Below are 22,084 nucleotides of genomic sequence, written 5' to 3' on the forward strand. Positions count from 1 at the left end.
CAGGAATTGAATGGAACTGAAAATATCAACTGGCAAAAGAAAGACAACTCTTCTTATGAACTGCCTGCAAAACTTTAATATAAAAGCTTAATCAAATGGATTCTCTCACTTACCTTGAAATCTGCTTTCTATTTGCCACAATGCTGCCAGTGATGGTGCTGAATTTTGTGCTTTAATAATTTGCTCTTTCCAAATGCTTTGGCAGTTTACTTTGAGTGCCTTTTAAGATCAGTTTGGACAATGCATGAAATCTTTACATCTACATTATAAACACTACATCTAGTGTGATATTTATGGAGTTTTGATTTTACTATAAAGCTCCAAGTTTCAGTGTATTCCTTGCAGAACTTCTGCCTCAGTTTTGCTGTCTTGAAGGAGATGCAGCAATGGTGAATCAACAGGTGGCAAAATAGAAATCACATTAGATTCTTACGATGCCAATTGACTCTGAATATTGCTGCTTCCATTTTGCTTGTTTCTCTCTATATCAATTCCATTTTTATTTCACAATCAGGTTAAGCTACATTTTTTGGGCACATGTTAAAAAAAATCAGAATTTTGATTAAAAAATTGGAAAATCAGAACTTTTGGATTAAAAAAATTGGGAAGATCCCAAGTAAATCGGGATAAGTGGCAGGTCTGGCAATAGCTACCCCTAAAAATGGGAATAGAGAAACAGGTACCCGTAACAATGTGCAAATGCTTCAAAAATAAGAGAACTCTCAGTACTGTTTATACTTGACACTTTTTTCCTGCCAAAATATGTTATTTCATATACTATCCCAGCTCCAGTCCAAAAGGCACCACAGACTTACCTAATAGGTTTATCTTTTAAGTTATCAATCAATGTTCGTTTCAGCAAGTTGTTTGTGGGATCCCATAATGTGATAGTGGAATTAAAAGCAACAGCTAACAAGGAACCATCTTCTGAGAAAGCTGTTTCTCCTGCTGGCAAATCACGATAAAATCCCACAGACTCGCATGACCATTTCTGGTTGGATCCTGAAACAATAATTTCATGTAGAGTACCTTATGCCAGGTGCAAAAGTATGCTGTACAAATATTACGGATTTTAAATGTGTTCAACTTTTGCCTTGGCAGTATTTTGTTTCTACTTGTACTGGTGGGCCAGGAACTGGTAGCAGGCACCATATATACTTGCTTGTTAAATCGAGTCAAACTGCAAACAACATACACCCTGATATGGTATTCCATAATGCACTAACAGATCAGGGTCTATCTTGTTTGTTCTATTGATTACTCTTAACAAACTGCACAGACCCAGATCTTCAGCACATTATGTGATGGCAGATCATGGTCTATACAGTATGATGATGGACTCAATTTATAAGTGATTATATATGGTAGGTACAGAATATAGACATAATAAATACTGTTTATTATTAAGTTTTAGTTGAGTACCACAACTGATACAGAAGATATATGACATTCAAAACATATAACATAACACCTTAATACTGTCCACAACAATGCCATAAACTTCTGTATACACAGGAAAAACAAGCTCCTAGTGCCTCTTCAGTTATACACCTCTCTCTCGATAACTCGTGCACAACGGGGTCCTCAAACATAAACTGAACTATAAGCGAGGACATTAGTTACCATGGGAACAAATCCTCTTACACATCAAGAAAACCACAGGGGTTGTTGTGTTTGGGGTTGGGAACTTGGCTGTTTAATGACTGAATCCTCGTTTTACAAGCACGTCAATAATACTGTTAATAATGTGCTTTTTCCTATGAAGTTATTGTTATTCAGCATAAACAACATTTATTTTCAAAATGTCCAACATGTGAAAGATTGTTCCAACTGACTTCAATAATCATCACGTGTATGCAAAATTCAAAGTGTCCAGGAACTAGACTAACTATTGATACACCACTAAACAAGATTCCTTTTTTTCAAAAACTAGAGACATTTATTTCGTGAGACAGCCTCCTATGTCAAAACTCAATTTTTGTATTGTTCAGTTAGTAAAATACTGATGTCATGATTTCACTGAAAGTAACAGTGAAACTTCTAATCATCCTTGAGGATATCTCAAAGTACCAGTTCAGGAAATCTCTGAAAAACCAAGCTCTTTATTTTATGAAGTTTTCATTTCACTTGGTTGCCTTGCTATCTTTGTTCACAGTTATGAACGAGTCAGTTAATTTAAGGTAGTTTATGTTGCATACACAGTAACATTTATAACAGTTTTCAACTGATCAACTGAAGTGAGTTCACCGGACATACAACCGGGACAATTGATTTTAAGAGTGGAGGATTTGTATGCCTTTTAACTTTATTTTAATTCCATCTTTTTTATTTGATTCAAAAGACATAACTAGCGTGATAATACAAAGGAGGCCAGCGTTTAATTCAGTAAAACAATAAAATGAATACTTCTGCAAGTAAGTTATCTAAACAAGGTCGTTACTTAATTAGGTTCTCAGAGAAATGCATGCAGACATTTGTTACAGTAGATTGACAAATTTTACATTTAAATACACATTGCATTTATGATGATTACACTTAAGAGGAACTAAAAGACAGAATTAAAACACAAATTTCACTTAATAAAAATGATTTCATTGGCATTTAAATATTAATGTACTGCCTACACTATACAAAGTGACATTTGTATTGATCAAAATTTCCATGAATATCTTTAATTACACTGTAATAAGAAAGTTGCTTGGAAAGAAAATGTAACCAATTATATGACTTCATATTAAAAGTTGATAATTTCAAAATGTTGATTAAAATTTCCATGTCGTTTCTACCATTTTCAACCATAAAATATCAACGTTTCAGTTACCAGTTTTGATCGCAATTTTTTTCAAGTTCAAGATGTAGGGATCAATTGGGGGGTTGGGTATTTTCTGATTGTAAAAAATGAGATCCACACCTGACCTCGTGTTATAAGTGGGTTTGCAAGTTATCAGGACACAAGTTATCAAGGGAGTAGTGTATTGTAATCTGATTTCCAATTAAATATAGCAATTGGCTTCAACGACTTTCAAACTCACCGTGATACCATCCACGACTGATACGATATCTATGCCTTGTCAGTCACAAATTATACATACATAGAGTTCTTAGATTTTCATAGTATTTGCCAAGATTGATTCATGCATCCTTAAATGTTCTTTATTTTTGATAACAGATTTAAGTTGTATATAATAACCTCAATCTCCAAGATTTCAGTGTAGCAAATTATTACATTTTTTCACTTGTTTTTCTTTAAATATGTTAACCAAAGATGGAATTTCTTGAATCCTGAGAAATAATGTTTTGAAGTAAAAACAAGGCATTTCTTCAGTCATACTTACCCTAATCATAATATATTTGGAGCACAATCACTACCTCACAAATCCCATATATGTTTGTTACCAAAAATTACTGCTAAAAGTCATCTGCCCACCTAAGTGGAAGGCTCGAGTGTCTGCCCTACAGCATAGGGAATGACACCAAAATCCCATATGTACACAAGCAGCTTCAAATCTTACAAGAGATATAGACTAGACTTAGCAGACAGATATGCCTTGATGTGGTTTGTGAAAAATTCCCTCCCATAAATTCAGCGAAGTTGAGTGACCGAAGCACTGAAAAGACCTGAAAAGATCCATAGATCTCAGCTGGTCAAACTGAAAATTTGGGAGGAAAGGTCTTCGAGGTAAAAGCTAAAGTTAAATGTGTAAAAGCTAAAGTTAAATATATCCCCCATCCCCCAATTTGGATACTGTCAGCTGTCCTATGCTAATGGTGACTGCCCCATGAGCTGCTATGTGCACAAAAATCATTTGGTTTTGGATTAGTTCTTTATATGCAGAGAGGAAAACCCACAAGATCCACGATGACAGGCTGAGACATCATAATTTTCTTTTGGTGGTAAAAATATGTAACTTCCTCGTTTTTCAGGTACTGCTTCAAAGCCCTTACGGGGGCCTCTAGACACACTTGAGATGAAGGGTTAAATAAAGAAAGTTGTTTCACACTGATTCCCAGTGAAAAGGAGCATGTTTTTAGCAATGAAAGCAGACGCCATCATGAGTGAAATTTAACCATTGTGTCAAGACCACAGATTGTGCAGACTGATCAACAAGATACGTATTTCAATGATTCTGCCTGTAGTAGCTACAATGACTAGAAAGCAGGAATACTTCTTCACTTGATGCACAAAAGGCCAAGACATGTCTGAACTTCAAGCAACTGAGCATGGAAGATGGTAATTCTGAGTGCAAGTCCACAGAGAAGTAAGAATAGGGAGATATAGATGCCTCCTGCAACAGATGATAAAGTTGGTGAAGCCAGCCCAAATGGACAGTGAACAAAATGTTGAATTGACTAAGCTATGACACTGTTATCTTTAGACATTCACTTGGCAAATCATCACAAGTAGATTCCATTTTGTAAGGTCTCAAAAAGAGTGTGCTATCTGACACAAGTGGAAGTTGTCAACGATGAATGAATGGGATTTGGCACCAAGCCTTCTACTCAAGGGGAGATCACTCTTGTCTAACTCGCACCTAAGTGGGCAGATAAATTCTAGCACATTTGCTGCTAAAAACAAGCTTTGGAAGGCTGGATTTGCAAGGTAGTGACTGTACTGCTAATTCAAATGAAAAGGCAATGTATTTGAAGAAGACATTTGTACTCATACAATTGTTCATATTTAATAACAAATTCCTGACTTAACAGCAACTATTAGTACACAAGTGAAACTACAAGTAACAAAACAATTCTGGATTTGTATGGAAATGTTAGCTGTCAATATGTATTCATAGTATGTAGAGTGCTAAGAACCGAAAGACTGCAGTAGACTGACTGGAAAACAACATGAAATTAAACCACAGACTGTAGTAGACTGACTGGAAAGAGATACGACATTAAACTAAACAAAATTTGAGAAAATGAAAACAATAAAATGCTTCACATTTTCTGTCCTTACTGTGTATGTCAGTATCATCCACAAGTGACCACAGTTTAAACTTCCCATCAGAACTGGATGTGACCATCGTAGGATGGGGATCTTTTCTGCTTGGTAACAAAGTGGGGCGAGATCTCAGACTGAGAATCCGCTTTTCATGAGCCATTTCTACTGTAGTGTTTAGCACATACCTGAAAACAAAAATTATATAGGCTGACAACACTGCTTGTACCCATGCATTTAATGTCACAATATTAATACAAGTAGACATGATAAGTAACTCAAAATAAATGTGTCTTAAATTTACATTGAGATTATGTATTTAAATCTAGCCATCTATTGGTTTTAAAACATTTAGCTTTAAGTAAGAAAAGATGTCTTCTGGCATCACTAAGCCCAACACACATGGAGTACCAAATGTCGCCTTTTGGTCAGGATACATTTCTTATCCTGTAACAACAGACAATATTGTACGTTGATCTGGAAGCCCCTATTTCCATATAGATATATAGCAATCAATCACTCTTAAAATGTACTTAAAGAGAAAAGCATATGGTACACTGATCTAGAACATCTATTTTCACATACAGCAATAAATACCAAAATGTACTGAATAGAAAAGCATATAATACAATTATCAGGGACCCTGATTTTGAATTAATTCAATCACTTGTGTATCTCCATACAAAACGAAGATGACACTCTATTTGTAGATGATTTTCAAATCTGTGATATAATTACAATCCCCTGACTGTTGGAGAGACCATGCTGCAGATGTTTCCAACCTAAAACTGGTTAATGATTTTTGCTTGTTAGAAAATAATGAGGCAAAAGTGGGCCTAACATTGCTCACCTAACAGACAATGGGCATAATATCCAAATACAAGGGTTGTTGACCAAGCAATCTTCCAAATCTGTTAAATACAAAGTAATATGAAGGCAACTGTTTTAAGGATCCTCTATTTTTTGGTATTTTCATCCATTAGGTCCAACTAGGTCAAACTGAGTTCTCTGAGACAGAAGCTTCTTGTTGTTGTTGTTGTTGTAGGGTTTAACGCCATTTTTCAGCACAAGATAGGCTATACATGGCGGCCAGTATTAATGGTGGAGGAAGAACCCGGAAAAAACCCAGAAAGAATCACCGACCCACGAGAAGCTACTGGCAAGCTTTCTCACATAACCACATTAGCCGAATCCGAGACTCGAACCGACGCAGACAGAGGTGAGATGGCAGTGATCTGTAACGGTGAGCGCTTTAGACCACTCGGCCACTCGGGGCCCCGACAGCGGCTTGAGGAATGTTGTACCAGATCTCCATCTTGATGGCTTGGATGTCACATGGGGAAATATGCCCAGTTTTTAATCTCCCATTCATATCAAAAATCTTAGAAAAGGTTGTTCTATCCCAGCCTGTATCTCATCTAAATTCAAACAGTCTTTTTAGCAATGTACAATCTGCATATCGCCCTTGTCACAGTAATGAAACTATTCTTCTAAAAGTAGTTAATGACATTCTCTCTGCGTTGGATAGCGGAAAGATTACAGTCCTCACCCTCCTTGATTTGTCTGCAGCATTTGACACAATAGACCATGATATATTACTTCACCGTCTCCAGCATGTATTTGGCATTCATGATACAGCCTTACTGTGGTTCAAGTCCTACTTGGTCAACAAGACACAAATTGTATCTGCAAATGGAATACACTCCAGCCCAGTTGATCTATGTTGTGGTGTTCCACAGGGGTCTGTTCTTGGACACGTTCTCTTCATTCTGTACACTCGGCCGCTCTCAAGTGTCATAGATCATCATCCAGTGTCTCACAAATTGTACGCTGATGACACCCAAATATACAAATCTAGCCACCCAAATGAAGTTGATGCTACCATCCAAGGTGTAGAGAGGTGCATTTCTGATGTGAAATCATGGATGACATGGAAATAGCTGCAGATGAATGATGATAAAACTGAGGCCATTCTGATCACAACACAAAGACTTTCTCGTTCACATCCTTTACCTCAGACAATAAATATCAGAAACGCCAACATTAAATTCACACAATCAATACGAAACCTAGGTGTTACTCTGGACAGTACTCTCACATTGCACCAACATGTCATGAACATATGCAAGGCTGTGTATCTTGAGCTGAGACGCATCAGCTCAATTTGCAAATATCTTTCAGTTGATGCCACTAAAACACTTGTGTGTTCATTAGTACTTTCAAGACTGGACTATTTTAACTCAATTCTGTCTGGTTCATCTCAATATCTACTCCAGAAACTTCAAAAAGTTCAAAACACAGCTGCTCGGATCATACTTACAGTACCACGATCAGAGCACACGTCCCCGCTGCTCTGTACCCTATACTGGCTATCCATTCGATCCAGAATCAAACACAAAATTTGTTCTCTGTGCTACGTTTCACTGTTGGATTCTAGTGCAACATACCTATCCAATCTCACCCATGTGTACACACCAGCAAGATACTTACGCTCCTCTTCTGACAATCGTATACTCATTATTCCCACTATGAAAACAAAGTCATATGGACAGTGTTCTTTTGCCTACCAAGGCCCAGCAACGTGGAATGAATTGCCCACTGAACATAGACACAAAGACACAGGTGTTGTCTAATGTTGTAAAGCGCTTAGAGCTTCTAAAGATTAGGCGCTATACAAAGTCCTCATTATTATTATTCATTAATGTTTTTTAGAGATTGAATGTTATTTATACTTTATTTAGCAAGAGACCGGAGTCCTAGCCGATTATACGGTTCGTTAAGTTCATCTAGGACATCTGATTTTGCGGTTTCCTTAGTTTTTTTATACGTGCTTCGTAAGTGAATTATTTATTAATACTTTTATAAAATTGAATGATATGTTATGGGTTTTTATGTGGTGGCTTCTAAATTTATTTAGCTAGTTACTGGGTCTTTTGGTTTTGTGGGGATAGTAATTATATTTTGTTCTTAAGTCCTGCTGAGTCTATGAATTTATTTATATTTTTATATGCTGATTGTTTATTTTTTTTAGAGTCCATAAGTAACTCTGGGTATGTGTGTGGTGATCCAATCTCTTTTTGGTTTTTGATAAATATTTTCCAAGCGGGTTGATATTTTGGGCATATATTAATACGTGGTGTAGATCTTCAGTGATGTGGCAGTTAAAGCAGTTAATGGTTGCTGGTTTGGGTCCTATAAACCCTTTTTTTCATGTCTAGGTTCATATCCAAATCTAAATTGCACTATGAATAGGAATTTAAGGTACATGTCTAGGTTCATGCCCAAATCTTAATTGCATTATGAATAGGAATTTAAGGTAAATGTCTAGGTTCATGCCCAAATCTAAATTTCATTAGGAATAGGAATATCAAGGTACATGTCTAGCTTAATGTCCAAATCTGAATTGCATTATGAATAGGAATTTAAGGTACATGTCTAGGTTCATGCCCAAATCTAAATTGCATTAGGAATAGGAATATCAAGGTACATGTCTAGCTTAATGTCCAAATCTAAATTGCATTATGAATAGGAATTTAAGGTACATGTCTAGGTTCATATCCAAATATGAATTGCATTATGAATAGGAATTTAAGGTACATGTCTAGGTTCATATCCAAATCTGAATTGCATTATGAATAGGAATTTAAGGTACATGTCTAGGTTCATATCCAAATATGAATTGCATTATGAATAGGAATTTAAGGTACATGTCTAGGTTCATATCCAAATATGAATTGCATTATGAATAGGAATTTAAGGTACATGTCTATGTTCATGTCCAAATCTTAATTGCATTATGAATAGGAATTTAAGGCACATGTCTAGGTTCATGTCCAAATCTTAATTGCATTATGAATAGAAATTTAAGGTACATGTCTAGGTTCATATCCAAATATGAATTGCATTATGAATAGGAATTTAAGGTACATGACTAGATTCATATCCAAATCTAAACTGCATTATGAATACACATATCAAGGTACATGTCTAGGTTAATGTCCAAATCTGAATTGCATTATGAATAGGAATTTAAGGTACATGTCTAGGTTCATATTAAAATTTGAATTGCATTATGAATAGAAATTTAAGGTATATATCTAGGTTCATATCCAAATCTGAATTGCATTATGAATAGGAATTTAAGGTAAATGTCTAGGTTCATGTCCAAATCTTAATTGCATTATGAATAGGAATTTAAGGTACATGTCTAGGTTCATATCCAAATCTAAATTGCATTATGAAAAGGAATATCAAGGTACATGTCTAGGTTAATGGCCAAATATGAATTGCATTATGAATAGGAATTTATGGTACATGTCTAGGTTCATATTAAAATCTGAATTGCATTATGAATAGGAATTTAAGGTAAATGACTAGGTTCATGCCCAAATCTAAATTGCATTAGGAATAGGAATATCAAGGTACAGGTCTAGATTAATGTCCAAATCTGAATTGCATTATGAATAGGAATTTAAGGTACATGTCTAGGTTCATATCCAAATCTTAATTGCATTATGAATAGGAATATCAAGGTACATGTCTAGGTTCATATCCAAATCTGAATTGCATTATGAATAGGAATTTAAGGTACATGTCTAGGTTCATATCCAAATCTTAATTGCATTATTAATAGAAATATCAAGGTACATGTCTAGGTTCATATCCAAATCTGAATTGCATTATGACTAGAAATTTAAGGTACATGTCTAGGTTCATATCCAAATATGAATTGCATTATGAATAGAAATTTAAGGTACATGTCTAGGTTCATGTCCAAATGTTAATGGCATGATAGACCAATCCAAGTCTACATTCTGAGCTTTGGTGCCTGAATGTGTTGGTTGGTTGAGTTTAGGTTTATAATCATGCCTAGCTTGTTGTTGGCTTTGGAAACTAAAATTCTTGTTTAAAATCCCAGTGAGTTTGAGTGGTAATCAATCATTACAGCTATTTTCATGAGGAGAGTGTTTAGTTCTTGCTGTAAAACATTTATCTTGTATGAGTCTCTGGTGACATCTGTAGTGAAGGGAACTTTGATAGAAAAGGAAGGTCAAGGTGGTCCTTAATGCATAGCTGCCAACCTTCCAGGCTCATAATTAGTGAAAATAGGGATAACAAGTCGTGAATTTGGACATGAATTCGTGAAAAATACCATGATAATAACTCCATCCACTCTGACCACTCCATCCACTCTGACCATCAATACTACACTATATCAAGTTTGCAAAATAAAACTAAAACACTACATACATGCAGAAATATTTATTTATCAAGACATGATACTGTGGCAGACTTAAACTTCCTCAACTGCTTGATCGTAAATTTGTTTTCTAAACAGTTCAGACTTCTTGCCTGCTGGATGATCTTGGTGACTAAAATAGCTGACAAATTCTCTGCAGCTAAGGAGGCCCTAAAGTTTGTCTTAATTTTCCTCACTAAAGAAAATACTCTTTCGCTGTCACAGTTGCTGTGAGGAATGCACAGGATCTGCAGCATTTTTGGTTCTTCCACAGGAAAATTTGGAAGCGATTTTCGAGTCCGGGAACATTTGTCAGAACAAATATTTAGCATGGTCTCCAGCTGATAAAGGTAGATTGTGTTCGACAAGAAAACACACAAATAATGCTTCAGCGTTGGTAGCCTGCAGGTCTTCCGCCAATGGTTTAAAATATTCCAGAGCTGGAATCTGCGAATTCTTAATTTGCCCAACTTCTAAGTGTTTTTTTGCAACCGACGTGCTTCCTCACATCATCTCTGCGATGGCACACTGAGTGCAAAAAGCATGATGAATATCAATGTTTAATGGCAGAATGCACGGCCAATTTTTTATATATTCCAAATTAATTTCACTTTTTGAGTAATACATTTCTTTTTCCTTGGTGGTGAAGACATTTTCAAGATCTTACATGCGATGCTGAACGGTAACTCAAATCAGTGTTGGTAACACATGCGCGGAGCAAAATTTCGGTTAGGCCCCAGTTTCTCTCAAAAGCATTTGTAAAACTACTCTTATACATATAGATTAAAATAGGCTAAATGCTTTATACCAGGTGAACTGTACTAATCGGCTGTAGATCTACTAATATCGTGACCAGCAGTACCGGACTGTTTCGGCGAATATCACGAATAGCGCTTAACAGGAAATCGGTTATTTTATTAAAGATTTTAAATAATTGAGGATTAGAGAATTCGTGAATTTTTGGCTTGCAGCGTGAATCCGTGAATCGCTGAAAAAGTCGTGAAATTCACACCAAATTTGTGAGGGTTGGCAGCTATGTTAATGACTTTCAAAACCCAATGATACTTGTGTCACAGTCTGCCCCATTCACCAAGGAGTAACATTTGGACAAGTGTTTCCCTGCCTGAATGCCTTATGGTCCTTCTTATTTCTCTGGTTCCTCTAGGAAAATGATGGTTGCACACTGGGCTGCTGGGCCTGCATGGAGTGTGCCTCTTTAGTGGCCCATTTCCTTACCTCTTTGAGGTCATGAAATGAGGTCAAGATCTGAGGACTGTCTTGTGATGACTTTTGAGCAAATGTGGATAGTAATGCATCTCTCTCTGTGAGATGGAGATTAACAGAAGCAGGTACAGAATTGGAGAGTAGGTGTTGAGCTATCCTGTTCAGTACATGAGCCATGTATAAGACTGCCTCCAAAGTGTGTCATCAGTTTCAATAACAGAATCAAGGCTATACCCAGCTTGTTGAAATAAGGCCACGAAAACCAGGTTCAGCATGCAGCCAATATTTGCAACACTGCAATCCAGTTGTCACATGCTGAGAAAAAAATACTGGTCCATTCATACTGATGATAGCTTTGACATTCCTATGCCTGCATCATCTGGAAAATAAGCATGTGAGCTTTGTAAAATGATGCGAGGGATGTCACTGTGAAAAGGTCGGTTGATGCTTGTGTCTTGCAGATGCCTTTAAGCAATGCAATATGTCAACAACTCAAATAGACTGTGGTAGCTAATGAATGATGACTTGTCTTCCTGGGTTGCAACTTTGGTATGTGTTGGGATGACAGATCACCGTACTCAGACTTTATCCTGGTAACACTAAGCATAAGCTGTGATGATGCCAGGATTGGAGTGGAATTGGTACGAGGCTAATATATGTCTGGTCCTGAGGTCTGGTCCCCTCTATGAGTGAGAAATTACCAAAGCCATTACTGGAGTGTATGTTCATTGATGGTTTGTCCTCGACTGTCCATGTAAGCTGCCATGCCATGCTGGTACTGGCCTGTACTCTTTCTTTAAGTCTTGACATACCAAGACAGTTTCACTACAGACTGAGTGATGTCACTTTGCTCTTATGGGGGATGGGGTCACATGATGGCAAAGAATGTTAGGTCTTTTTCTTGACCAGTGACTTCTGAGCTTTAAGTGTCTGTGAGAATAATGAGTTTGCTGGCATTCATGGCATGGCTAATTGATTCTGCATCCCCTTACGATTGTTTTCTAGCTCAATTGCTTGATAGGTATATGGTGGAAACCATCACCCATTCAATAAGCACAATATTACATGTATGGTTACCCTGTACAAGTTATGTAGATGACATAATGATCTTTACCCAGTATAAACCTTTTTCATGCCCACAATTAATCCTGCCCACTGTTAGCTGTAATTAGAGCATATAAAACAATGGCATATGCTGGCCAATCAGAATGGCACTGCAATGGGCTTACAGATAAGTGGACACAGAAACTGAATACATGGCAGAGGGCTGTTGTTGTTACTGTAGGGTTTAACGCCATTTTTCAGCACACAATAGGCCATACATGGCGGCCAGTATTAATGGTGGAGGAAGAACTTGGGAAAACCCGGGAAAGAACCACCGACCCACAAGAAGCTACTGGCAAGCTTTCTCAAATACCCACATTAGCCGAATCTGAGACTTGAACCCATGCAGACAGAGGTGAGATGGTAGTGATCTGTAACTGAGAGCGCTTTAGACCACTCGGCCACTCGGGGCCCTCATGGCAGAGAGATTGTGTAATGTATCTGAAGAAGAAATCAATTACCATAATTTTTTTTTTATCCCTATTGTTATAAATATTCTGCTCATGGACCTTATTGAAAATAATAACAGAGCATGGTTGTTATTGAGAGAAAAAAATCATATTTTCCATTTTTATGAGTCCATTTCCTAAATTTGCTCAATCTATTTAACAGTTTTTGCTCAGGTACACATCATACAGAGGGGGAAAAGGTTGAGGTAATGTTCAAATCCCGCTGTATTTTGACAGAGCTTGATGAATACTGCTTGCTTATGTGCCTACCAAATGCAACAATTGATCAAAATATTGGAAGAAATCTGAAATAAAGAGCTACTACTTCAGAATCTTTGCCAGACCTTTGTAAAATATTGTGCATCAGATTGGATGCCACCATCTTGAAAAACACACATGATTTAGGGTGAATTTTTCCTCTAATTTTATTATGAGCAATGTTCTGTGTAAATGATGTAGCACATAAAAGACACTAAAATAACATTTATCTTAGTTGCTTTTCTTCTCTGATTGGCTTTGAGCCTGTGTAACTGTTTCACCTGGCCGAGATTTAGAAATGATGAAGAAAAGCCTGTAGTGATCCAAATGCCTTTGATACAAGATAAAGACAATATTGCACTAATGCTATGAAACTATCTTACAAAATGTATAATACAGAAATATAATTACGATTGGGACTGTTCAGAGAACTCCCAGAATTTCAACCGTATTTCTGGAGTCATCACGCCATCATCCCAATATTCCACAGTGGCCAACCAGTACCCACTGCTGTCAAAGCTGGCACACACAACTTCTGTCACAGTTGTTGGCTTTTGTAGGTTCTCTGGAGAGATGTAGTTCTGACATACAATATCCAGCTGAAGAGAAAAACAAAAGAATGTATCTAACATTGAGCTTTTCCTACAGGATTTGAATGTGCTGGGATAAATGTGCAAGTGGTGTGCTATTATTGAAGTAAATGAGTACACTTTATTAATAACACCAAAAGAAGTACTCTTTTGGCCATTGATTTGTTCAAGCGCAGGATTCTTGGGAGATCAAGAGGTCCAAGTGAGCACACCTCAGCAGCTGACAACTTTAATCTTGTGAAAGCACATGTATGTGTGTGTGTGTGTGCGTGTGTATGTATGTATGTATGTACATACGTATGTATGCATCTGGCATTTTACAGCATGCCAGCACAATAGTCTGTAGATGGTGCCAGCTAAAGGTAAAGTTCAAAAAATGTAAAAATGAAGAATTGCAAGAAAGCTTGTGGACATATATTGAAACCATGGAATGGAAAATAGTCTGAAACACTTAGTTGCCATGTTGTCTATAAGTATTGCTGGATTCTTGTAAAAAACAAACTGGAGTGGTTGGTCAGAAAATTTAAAAATTTCCCTACCATTTACCAAAGTTGATCCATGCCTGCATAACCTACCTTTATTCCTTGTCACTGTAATGCTGCAACATCATTTTGTACAATAGATTTGTTTAATCTATAATTTTGCTATCAAAATGATACTTGATCACATTAAAAAAATTATCGATATTGCTTTTGCTTACATAATTTCAGTAAATGTAATCAAGTATCAAGTGACTATACAGTGCACTAATCTTTATAAGATAATAAATGTTATGTTAATCCTTCAAAGAAAAGTAAATTACTGAAAATTGACAAGCAATTTTCTTGCCTTTTAGAAACTGTTGATGACTTTCTAAAAAATGTATCACTCTTTGTGAGAAACATATAACTGTGAAAAGTAAGCCTCATCTAGTAAAACTGAAAATTTTGAGAACTTATATTTTGTTTTTCTCAGTGGCAGTTATATATTTTTTTAAAATTTCAGGCTGCAAAGTTTTTATAATTGACAGAGAGATAAATACTACATGCATGTAATACATATATCTTCATAAATTATTTAAACCAGAAGACCAGCAAGGGCAAGATGAAAGGTTGTTTTTGTTCTTGTTGTTGGGTTTAACGCCATTTTTCAGCACACGATAGGCCATGCATGGTGGCCAGTATTAATGGTGGAGGAAGAACCTGGGAAAAACCCCAGGAAGCTACTGGCAAGCTTTCTCACATACACACATTGGCCGAATCCTAGACTAGAACCCATGCAGACAGAGGTGAGATGGCAGTGATCCGTAACGGAGAGCGCTTTAGACCACTCGGGGCCCCAAGATAAAAGGTAAGAGGGAAGGAAGATAGAAAAGTTATATCTTTGGTCAGGAAAAAAAAACCTGACTAATAACTGTAAGAAAGATATGGAAGCATCAATTTCATGATTCTTGTGTGCATTAAAGTTATACTGAAAACCGACTTTCTGAATTATTTTAACTAATACTGCAATTAATTATCTAATTAATAATATGATGGAACATATTACATGATTTAATCTGCAAAATCTTTTTTTTATGCTTCCAAACATGGCTTTTTATTTACTGTGCAATGTCTGGTATTTTATTTACTGTGCAACATCTGGTGTTTTATTTAAGGTGCAACATATGGTGTTTTATTTACTGTGCAAAATCTGTGTTTTCTTTGATCTGCCTAAACTAGCATTTATCTTGTCCTTGTGTCTATTCTGACACACCGCAATTTAAAATACTGAAAAAACATCATGACCTAAACATAAGTTTACTGATCTTATACCAACTAGAATTTAAAACATTTGATGTAAGTTAGGCAATCTGTTCCTTACTACTACACTACTACTACTTTCTCTGTCTCTCCTTCTCTGCATCTGTCTCTCTTTATAGATATATATAACTTAGAATGACTATTGGCTTTTGCATGAACATGTTCCATTATTAAATGACAACTTCAAGTATATGTTGTTCCTTGGCATATTTAAAACAATGCATCAAAAAAAAATATAACTTTTTTTTTACAGGAGTACAAAGTTAGGACAAAATTAGGACCCAGGTTTGAAAGCATGTAAAAGTGAAGTCTTCTATTTACAACTGATGTCCTGATGTATGTTGGCATAGGTGACATTATTAACAGTTCGGATAAACAGTGATTATTGCTAAATGAAGAATACTACCAATAACATCATGCCAAGACCAATAATTATAATAGGTTTTACTGAAACACAGCTGCATTTTCGGAGGCTATGGGTTGCCAATTGGTATAAGGTACTTACCTTTACAGATCACTAACACATCTCACCTCTATTCATGTAAGTTTGAGTTTTTACTCAACCAGTGCAGGCACGTTTTGATGTTTTGGATTTAACTCCAGTTTTAAGCACATGACAGGCTATACAGGAAGAACCCACAATAATAACGTTAATTAAGATGGATGGAGGGATGGATGGATGGACAGAGAGATAGATAGATATAGACATATATGTAGTATTATTTCATTATACTAAAGCAGAACAGTAGCTGTAGAGTGCCAGCATAAGTTAAAACTTGAAAAATGTAAAAGTGAATTGCACAAAAATTTAGGGAGATACACCAACACAAATAGATTTAAACATGAAGCAAAACAAAATAAAATATAAAATGGAAAGATGTAAAAATTCTGTAAAATGTATATGATGTAAATGATAAAAGATAACACAAAAAATCCCTAACAGAAATAGGAGAAAAAATAAATGTCTAAATGAATGTGATGTTTAATACTGCTGCGTAAGTAAAATAAACTGAAATGTGGTCTGGTCACAACATTTAGAAAAATGTGCAATTTTGTTAGTTGTGGGTTGTAAAACAAATTATGGTCAGAAAACTTCTAGGGTAGGTCTCTCAAAGATCTGAGGTCTGTACATTTAGGTTAATAGGGGCAATTCAATTTGGAAGTGGATAAGAAGAAATCCATTTTTGGTTGTTCTTTTTAAAAAAAATTATAGAAAAATATTTCCAAAAATAAATTTAAAAAATGTGTGACTAATAATATTTAATATATGAAATGCCAAAATACAATGCATATACATGTGATAACAGAAAGACAACAAATATATCAGCCATTTTTGTATAGCAATACCATTTCATGGTGTTTAATGGTTTTAAAGTTTAGCTGAACAATGAAGTTACTGGATATATAAAATATTTTATACACTTCTAAAATATTTTCTTTATTTTTTGTTATATTTTTATCTTAGTTAGTTTCTTCAGCATTGAATTAAAGATTATTCCAATTAATCCCATAGGTGCATTAATTTTGCAAATTTATGTAACTTATTGTTTTAAAGCTATTACATGACTTAAAGACCCAATGCCACTGTTGCAAAAAGTTGTAGATGTCAAATCATCTGAATAATCTTGAAAGATGTTGGTCCCAAACATCGCTGGGTTCCATTAAAACCATATAATATTGACGTTTCAACAAATTAAGAACCCTGTAATTTCTCCCTCAAACAGAGAAACCTATCCATTTTTCACATGTGTACAAATTAATCTGATGTTGATAAGCAGCATTCATGGGTCAATTGATTCAGTCAAAAGTTGTAACACAAGATTTGACAACATCAACATTGTAAATATAAATAGCCAACACCATACTATGTCTGATATGGTAGGTGATTCTTATTTGATAAGGTACTCTCATTTTGTGTTTGATGTGATGCAGTACTCAGCCCAGCATTTATGAGTATTTTTCTTCGAAGGCAAAACTGAAGTGTATATTTTACAAGTCTGTTGAATTGCTACCAATTAATATGGAAATCTGAATTCCTACCAGTTAATATGGAAATCTGAATTCCTACCAATTAATATGAAATCTGCAACACATGGGTTTGTCTTCAGCCCAAGTTAGCCCTTTAACGTATTCCAGCACCCCAGCTGATACCCAACATTCACACATATCTTATTTTTATGTAATTCATGCTTTTTCTTCTCAGATTTGCTTTTTTAAAAATGGGCCTAACTCTCTTCATTCCCTCTTGAATGAATCTGTCTGCCACATGCAAATGTTGTTATTAGTTGATAATAGAATTTGTCGAATGCATCACATGACTACTTTTGACGCATTTCCGAAAACGAACAGAATTACAAGCGACTTCGATTACTGAATTAAGGGGTGGCACTTCTTAATTATAAATTGATTATTTGAAAGTCATTTAAAACTAGCATCTTCATCATTTAAAAAAATTAACATTGGGCCTATAACAATGGGAAGAACTCTCTTCAGAACCCCAAACCTGTCATTCTCAATAGACCTGATTATAAGTTACTTCCTTTGCAATAATATGAAAACTGCCATTCCGGCCTCCACAATGGTAGCAAGGTCAGTTAATCAGATTTAAGATCTTGCTCATTATCAAACCCATCCCAAAGCTTGATATAATTCCACATTTCAAGTTTGATTAAATATGGCTTCAAAAGCAGTAACAATCTCAGCCAATCAGATGCAAGATAACCTATTTAGTATGTATGCATCGCACTCATTACTGATCTCAGACAGGTAACAATCAGATATATGATTATCTCATTTGTCAGGTGGAGCTTGAGATCATAAAGATATAGGCAAATATACCAAGTCTGGTCAAAATCAGATCAGATTTATGGCCCCCAGAGCTCTAACAAGGTTAACCAATCAGATGCAAGATCACATCATTACTACGCATGGATATGGCTCATCATCAAACTCAAAACAAGATTTTCATAATACAGACCTAAGTTTGATTCAAATCAGATCAGAAATATGGACTTCAGAGTAGTAAGAAAAACTGTTGATAGATAGACGGATGCATGATGAATGGGGGGCCATACCATCAACTCACTTGGACTTACAGCTAGGTGACCTAAGAAAAAGTCCAATTCATAACAATTTTCACGAGTTAATTTGTAAAAATTAGGAATTTTAAATGATTTTGATGTACTGTAAATCATTTATTTTTTAAAGCATCAATTTTTTTGTTTTTTCAAAACATGGCATTTTCATCAGTACTGAAATGTGGTTTCATTGCTTCCACAGTATAATCAATGCTTGCTGAGTCTTTACATGATACTCATGAAAAATAGTGAATTCATAGTATTTCTGACTGTGACAGGGTCTCATTTTTTGTCCCCTCAGGTCATCTACAAAAATGTCTTACATCTTTCAGAAAGGTGGAAAATAATACTATTACTGTTCTTTTAAAATGGTAAATCATTCTTAAAAATTATGTTCTGTGGCGGTGGAACTTTAAAATGTGCAATGAAACCAAGAGGCTGTCATGGATACATAAGGTACGTGGCATCAACTAAGCTGATATGAAGCTGAATGGAGAAACAATGGTGCATTATGGCTCTGAAGGATATAAATATTTTCATGAGAGCAAGAGAGAGAGAGATGGATTTGTAAAACATAGCTTTAACAATCTGAGTCATATCCTATGATATTTGCAGTGTGCAGTTTATTATAATTTCTTGCACTGGGGCATCATGCCACAGACATGTGGCATCATGTCCCATCCAGTCACATTATTCTGCCACTAGACTGATCAGTCCTAACACTAACCTCTTAATGCTGAACACCAAGTGAAGCAGCTTCTTGTACCATTTTTATAAGTCTTTGATATGACTTGGCCAAGGTTTGAACATGCGATCTCCCACATCCAAAGAAGACACTAACCATGTAGGCTACTAGAGTGGTCTGAGAGAAACAGACAGACAGACAGTTCCAGAGGGGTGTATACATTATATTATTGTTTAAAAAAAGACATAATTTTTGTTTAGGTCAAGGATGTAGAGGAAGCGATGAAGAGAGATGCAAAGTTTATGATGGTTAAAAAAGATACTTTGTACCTATTTAATATCAGTGGTGAAAATTACACTGTATATATCAGAACTGGACATTCAGAACATGACTCTCACAGAAAAAATATACATCTGCAACTTTTGTCTTTTAAAAGGCATCAACTTCCATACAGTCCATACAAAAATTCTGCTATAATCTGCATCTGCAAACAAACACAAAATGCAATAAATCTTTCCAAGCTGGCAGAAAGATGTTTTAAAACTACAGAGATATTATAAAAGTTTCATTATAAATGACTTTCCATTGATAAATAATTTTCCTCTGGTTATACTTACATTAAACAGCTGCTTATCTTGTTGTAGTGAGTAAAACTGAATATGGCCTGGTTTCCCATTCATCACAAGGGATTTAGTTCTAGGGTCACATATCATCCCCATAGGAATAGGATCGTTCACTTGGGAGATCAGCTGGCCCTTGGTAAGTCCCTGATACACCTGAAGGATGTCAAAGTTACTGGAAATGAGATGGATCACTGCAAGAAAAAAGGGACAAAGAAGATGAACATTTAAAAATTCCAACACCTGATACTGCTTCATTATTCTTGTGAAATATTTTCTAGGAAATCTCAGTTACTTTATCTTTTTCAGAAACTACAGTATGCCTGCATTCGTATGGTAAACATCATGTAAGTCACCCTCTTCTTCAAATCAGCAGAAATAACAATTTTCATGTGACACCTTTATAAGTCAGAGAACGGTTTGTGACGAAATCATCAAGAGGTGGACTGTTCTGTCCTGGCACACGATGTGCTACCAAATGTACTTTAGACCACTTAATCCACTTTTCCAGTACTATTATTATTACACAGCCATCCAAAAAAGATATTTTTTGCCATAAGAATTGCTGAATTCTGTATTGAAGTAATCAATGAAAACAAGCAGTACCATGAGGTGTTATTCATATGTGATCTGGGTCAAATAGGAACTTTCTTTCTTATGAGAAATGCATATTACAGTTTTTTCTGGATAAAATTACACTAGTTTAATGTGCTGGTATGATGGGTTCACATGTATCTTACAACAGGGGTCTCATTTATTCTTTCTTCTCTTATTTTATTGATGTAAATGCGATATTAATGCAAACGATACTGATTTTTGCACACTTGCGCATGTGGGAAAATTTCATACTGATGCAAAACTCTGGATCCAAAATGACAGGTTTGTGGATTAAACAAACCAAAGGAAGTGAGGTAAAATCACTTTTCTTTTAAGTATATATATCTTCTGCTGCTGGAAATGGTTCAGAAACATGGAATACTGACACAAAGTATGTTTCTTCACTCTAAAAATGAAATTCAAAGTAGTTTACAATGTGTGTTTGATTTGAGTAAAAGAGTTAGAGCTGGATGTCTGAAATTTCCTAATGTTGCTCAAAATGCAGGTTTAGTTTGGTTGGGTCTTTATTATATCTCACTTGTTAAGCAACCCTCTAGCTGCAGGATTTATTTCTTTTTAAAGGTATCAATTTATAAGCAAATATATATATGTGAAATGAGTTCATTACAGATAGATGCCTCATGACAGTGACTGAGAACTGACTTCAATGCAAGATCTATTGAAGGTGTGACAAAAGGAAAGACGGACGCTTCACAAAAGTGACTGAAAATGGACCTCAATGCAAGACCTGACCATGGTGTGACAGATGGACAGATGGATGCCTCAAAACAGTGACAGAGAACTGACCTAAACTGAAGAAATAACCAAGGTGTGACTGACGGATGCCTCACAACTGTGAGTGAGAACTGCGCTCAATGCAAGATGTAACCAAGGTGTGACAGATGGACAGATGTATGCCTCACAACAGTGTGACAGATGGCTGGCTGAACAGACTCAGTTCATAAAGAAATTTATTTTCAGATACAGGCCAGGGCAACTGACTTTATAAAAATCACATGTCCCAACTTAATTTCACTAGCCCTGATTACAATTCTATGTGCACCAAAAGGGTCCTATTGTTTTTACTATTATTTTTCACACAACACTGAAATTACTGTACTTTAAAAGAAATTTATGATTCCCATATACCCACTTGTATGTTTTTCTCGTCTCAAAATATTTCACAAAAATAATTTGTTCCTCTGGGTGATGATGTCAAAAATTGTCCAACTGATCCAGTGCTTAAAGTATTTTTCAGACACAGGTCCTGGGCGAGTCACTTTTAAAAAAAATCACTTGCCCTGACTTAAATCCACTTGCTCAATAAGGTCACAGATTTTACTATTATTTATACACACCAACCACATCCAGAAAAATGACCAGTCATATACTTGTGGTATTGGTCAATGAACCCTTTGTCACACTGCTGAAGAGGGGCTGACAACCAATGAAGTTTACTTAATTCCTGATTTCTGCATTCACAGGTGGTTAAATCTGAATAATTCTGCCACACAGCTATGCCCT

At 35.7% G+C, this 22,084-nt stretch overlaps 1 protein-coding gene across 2 annotated transcripts in view; it reads right to left on the minus strand.

Annotated features, from left to right (window-relative positions):
* The window catches only part of LOC149779307 (WD repeat-containing protein 75-like), an 82,037-nt gene that overhangs the window by 19,806 nt on the left and 40,147 nt on the right, over window positions 1-22,084 (minus strand). For both annotated transcript variants that reach the window (XM_089939926.1, XM_089939925.1), the window contains exons 10-13: window positions 19,961-20,157; window positions 13,622-13,809; window positions 4,955-5,124; window positions 816-1,002 (exon numbers count right to left, since the gene is read on the minus strand). In XM_089939926.1, coding sequence (XP_089796052.1) covers window positions 816-1,002; window positions 4,955-5,124; window positions 13,622-13,809; window positions 19,961-20,157 — 742 coding nt within the window. The remainder of the gene's footprint in view (window positions 1-815; window positions 1,003-4,954; window positions 5,125-13,621; window positions 13,810-19,960; window positions 20,158-22,084) is intronic.

The sequence above is a fragment of the Sinohyriopsis cumingii genome, chromosome 17 (assembly GCF_028554795.1).
Source record: "Sinohyriopsis cumingii isolate HCF-2022 chromosome 17, ASM2855479v2, whole genome shotgun sequence".
NCBI classification, from domain to species: domain Eukaryota; kingdom Metazoa; phylum Mollusca; class Bivalvia; order Unionida; family Unionidae; genus Sinohyriopsis; species Sinohyriopsis cumingii.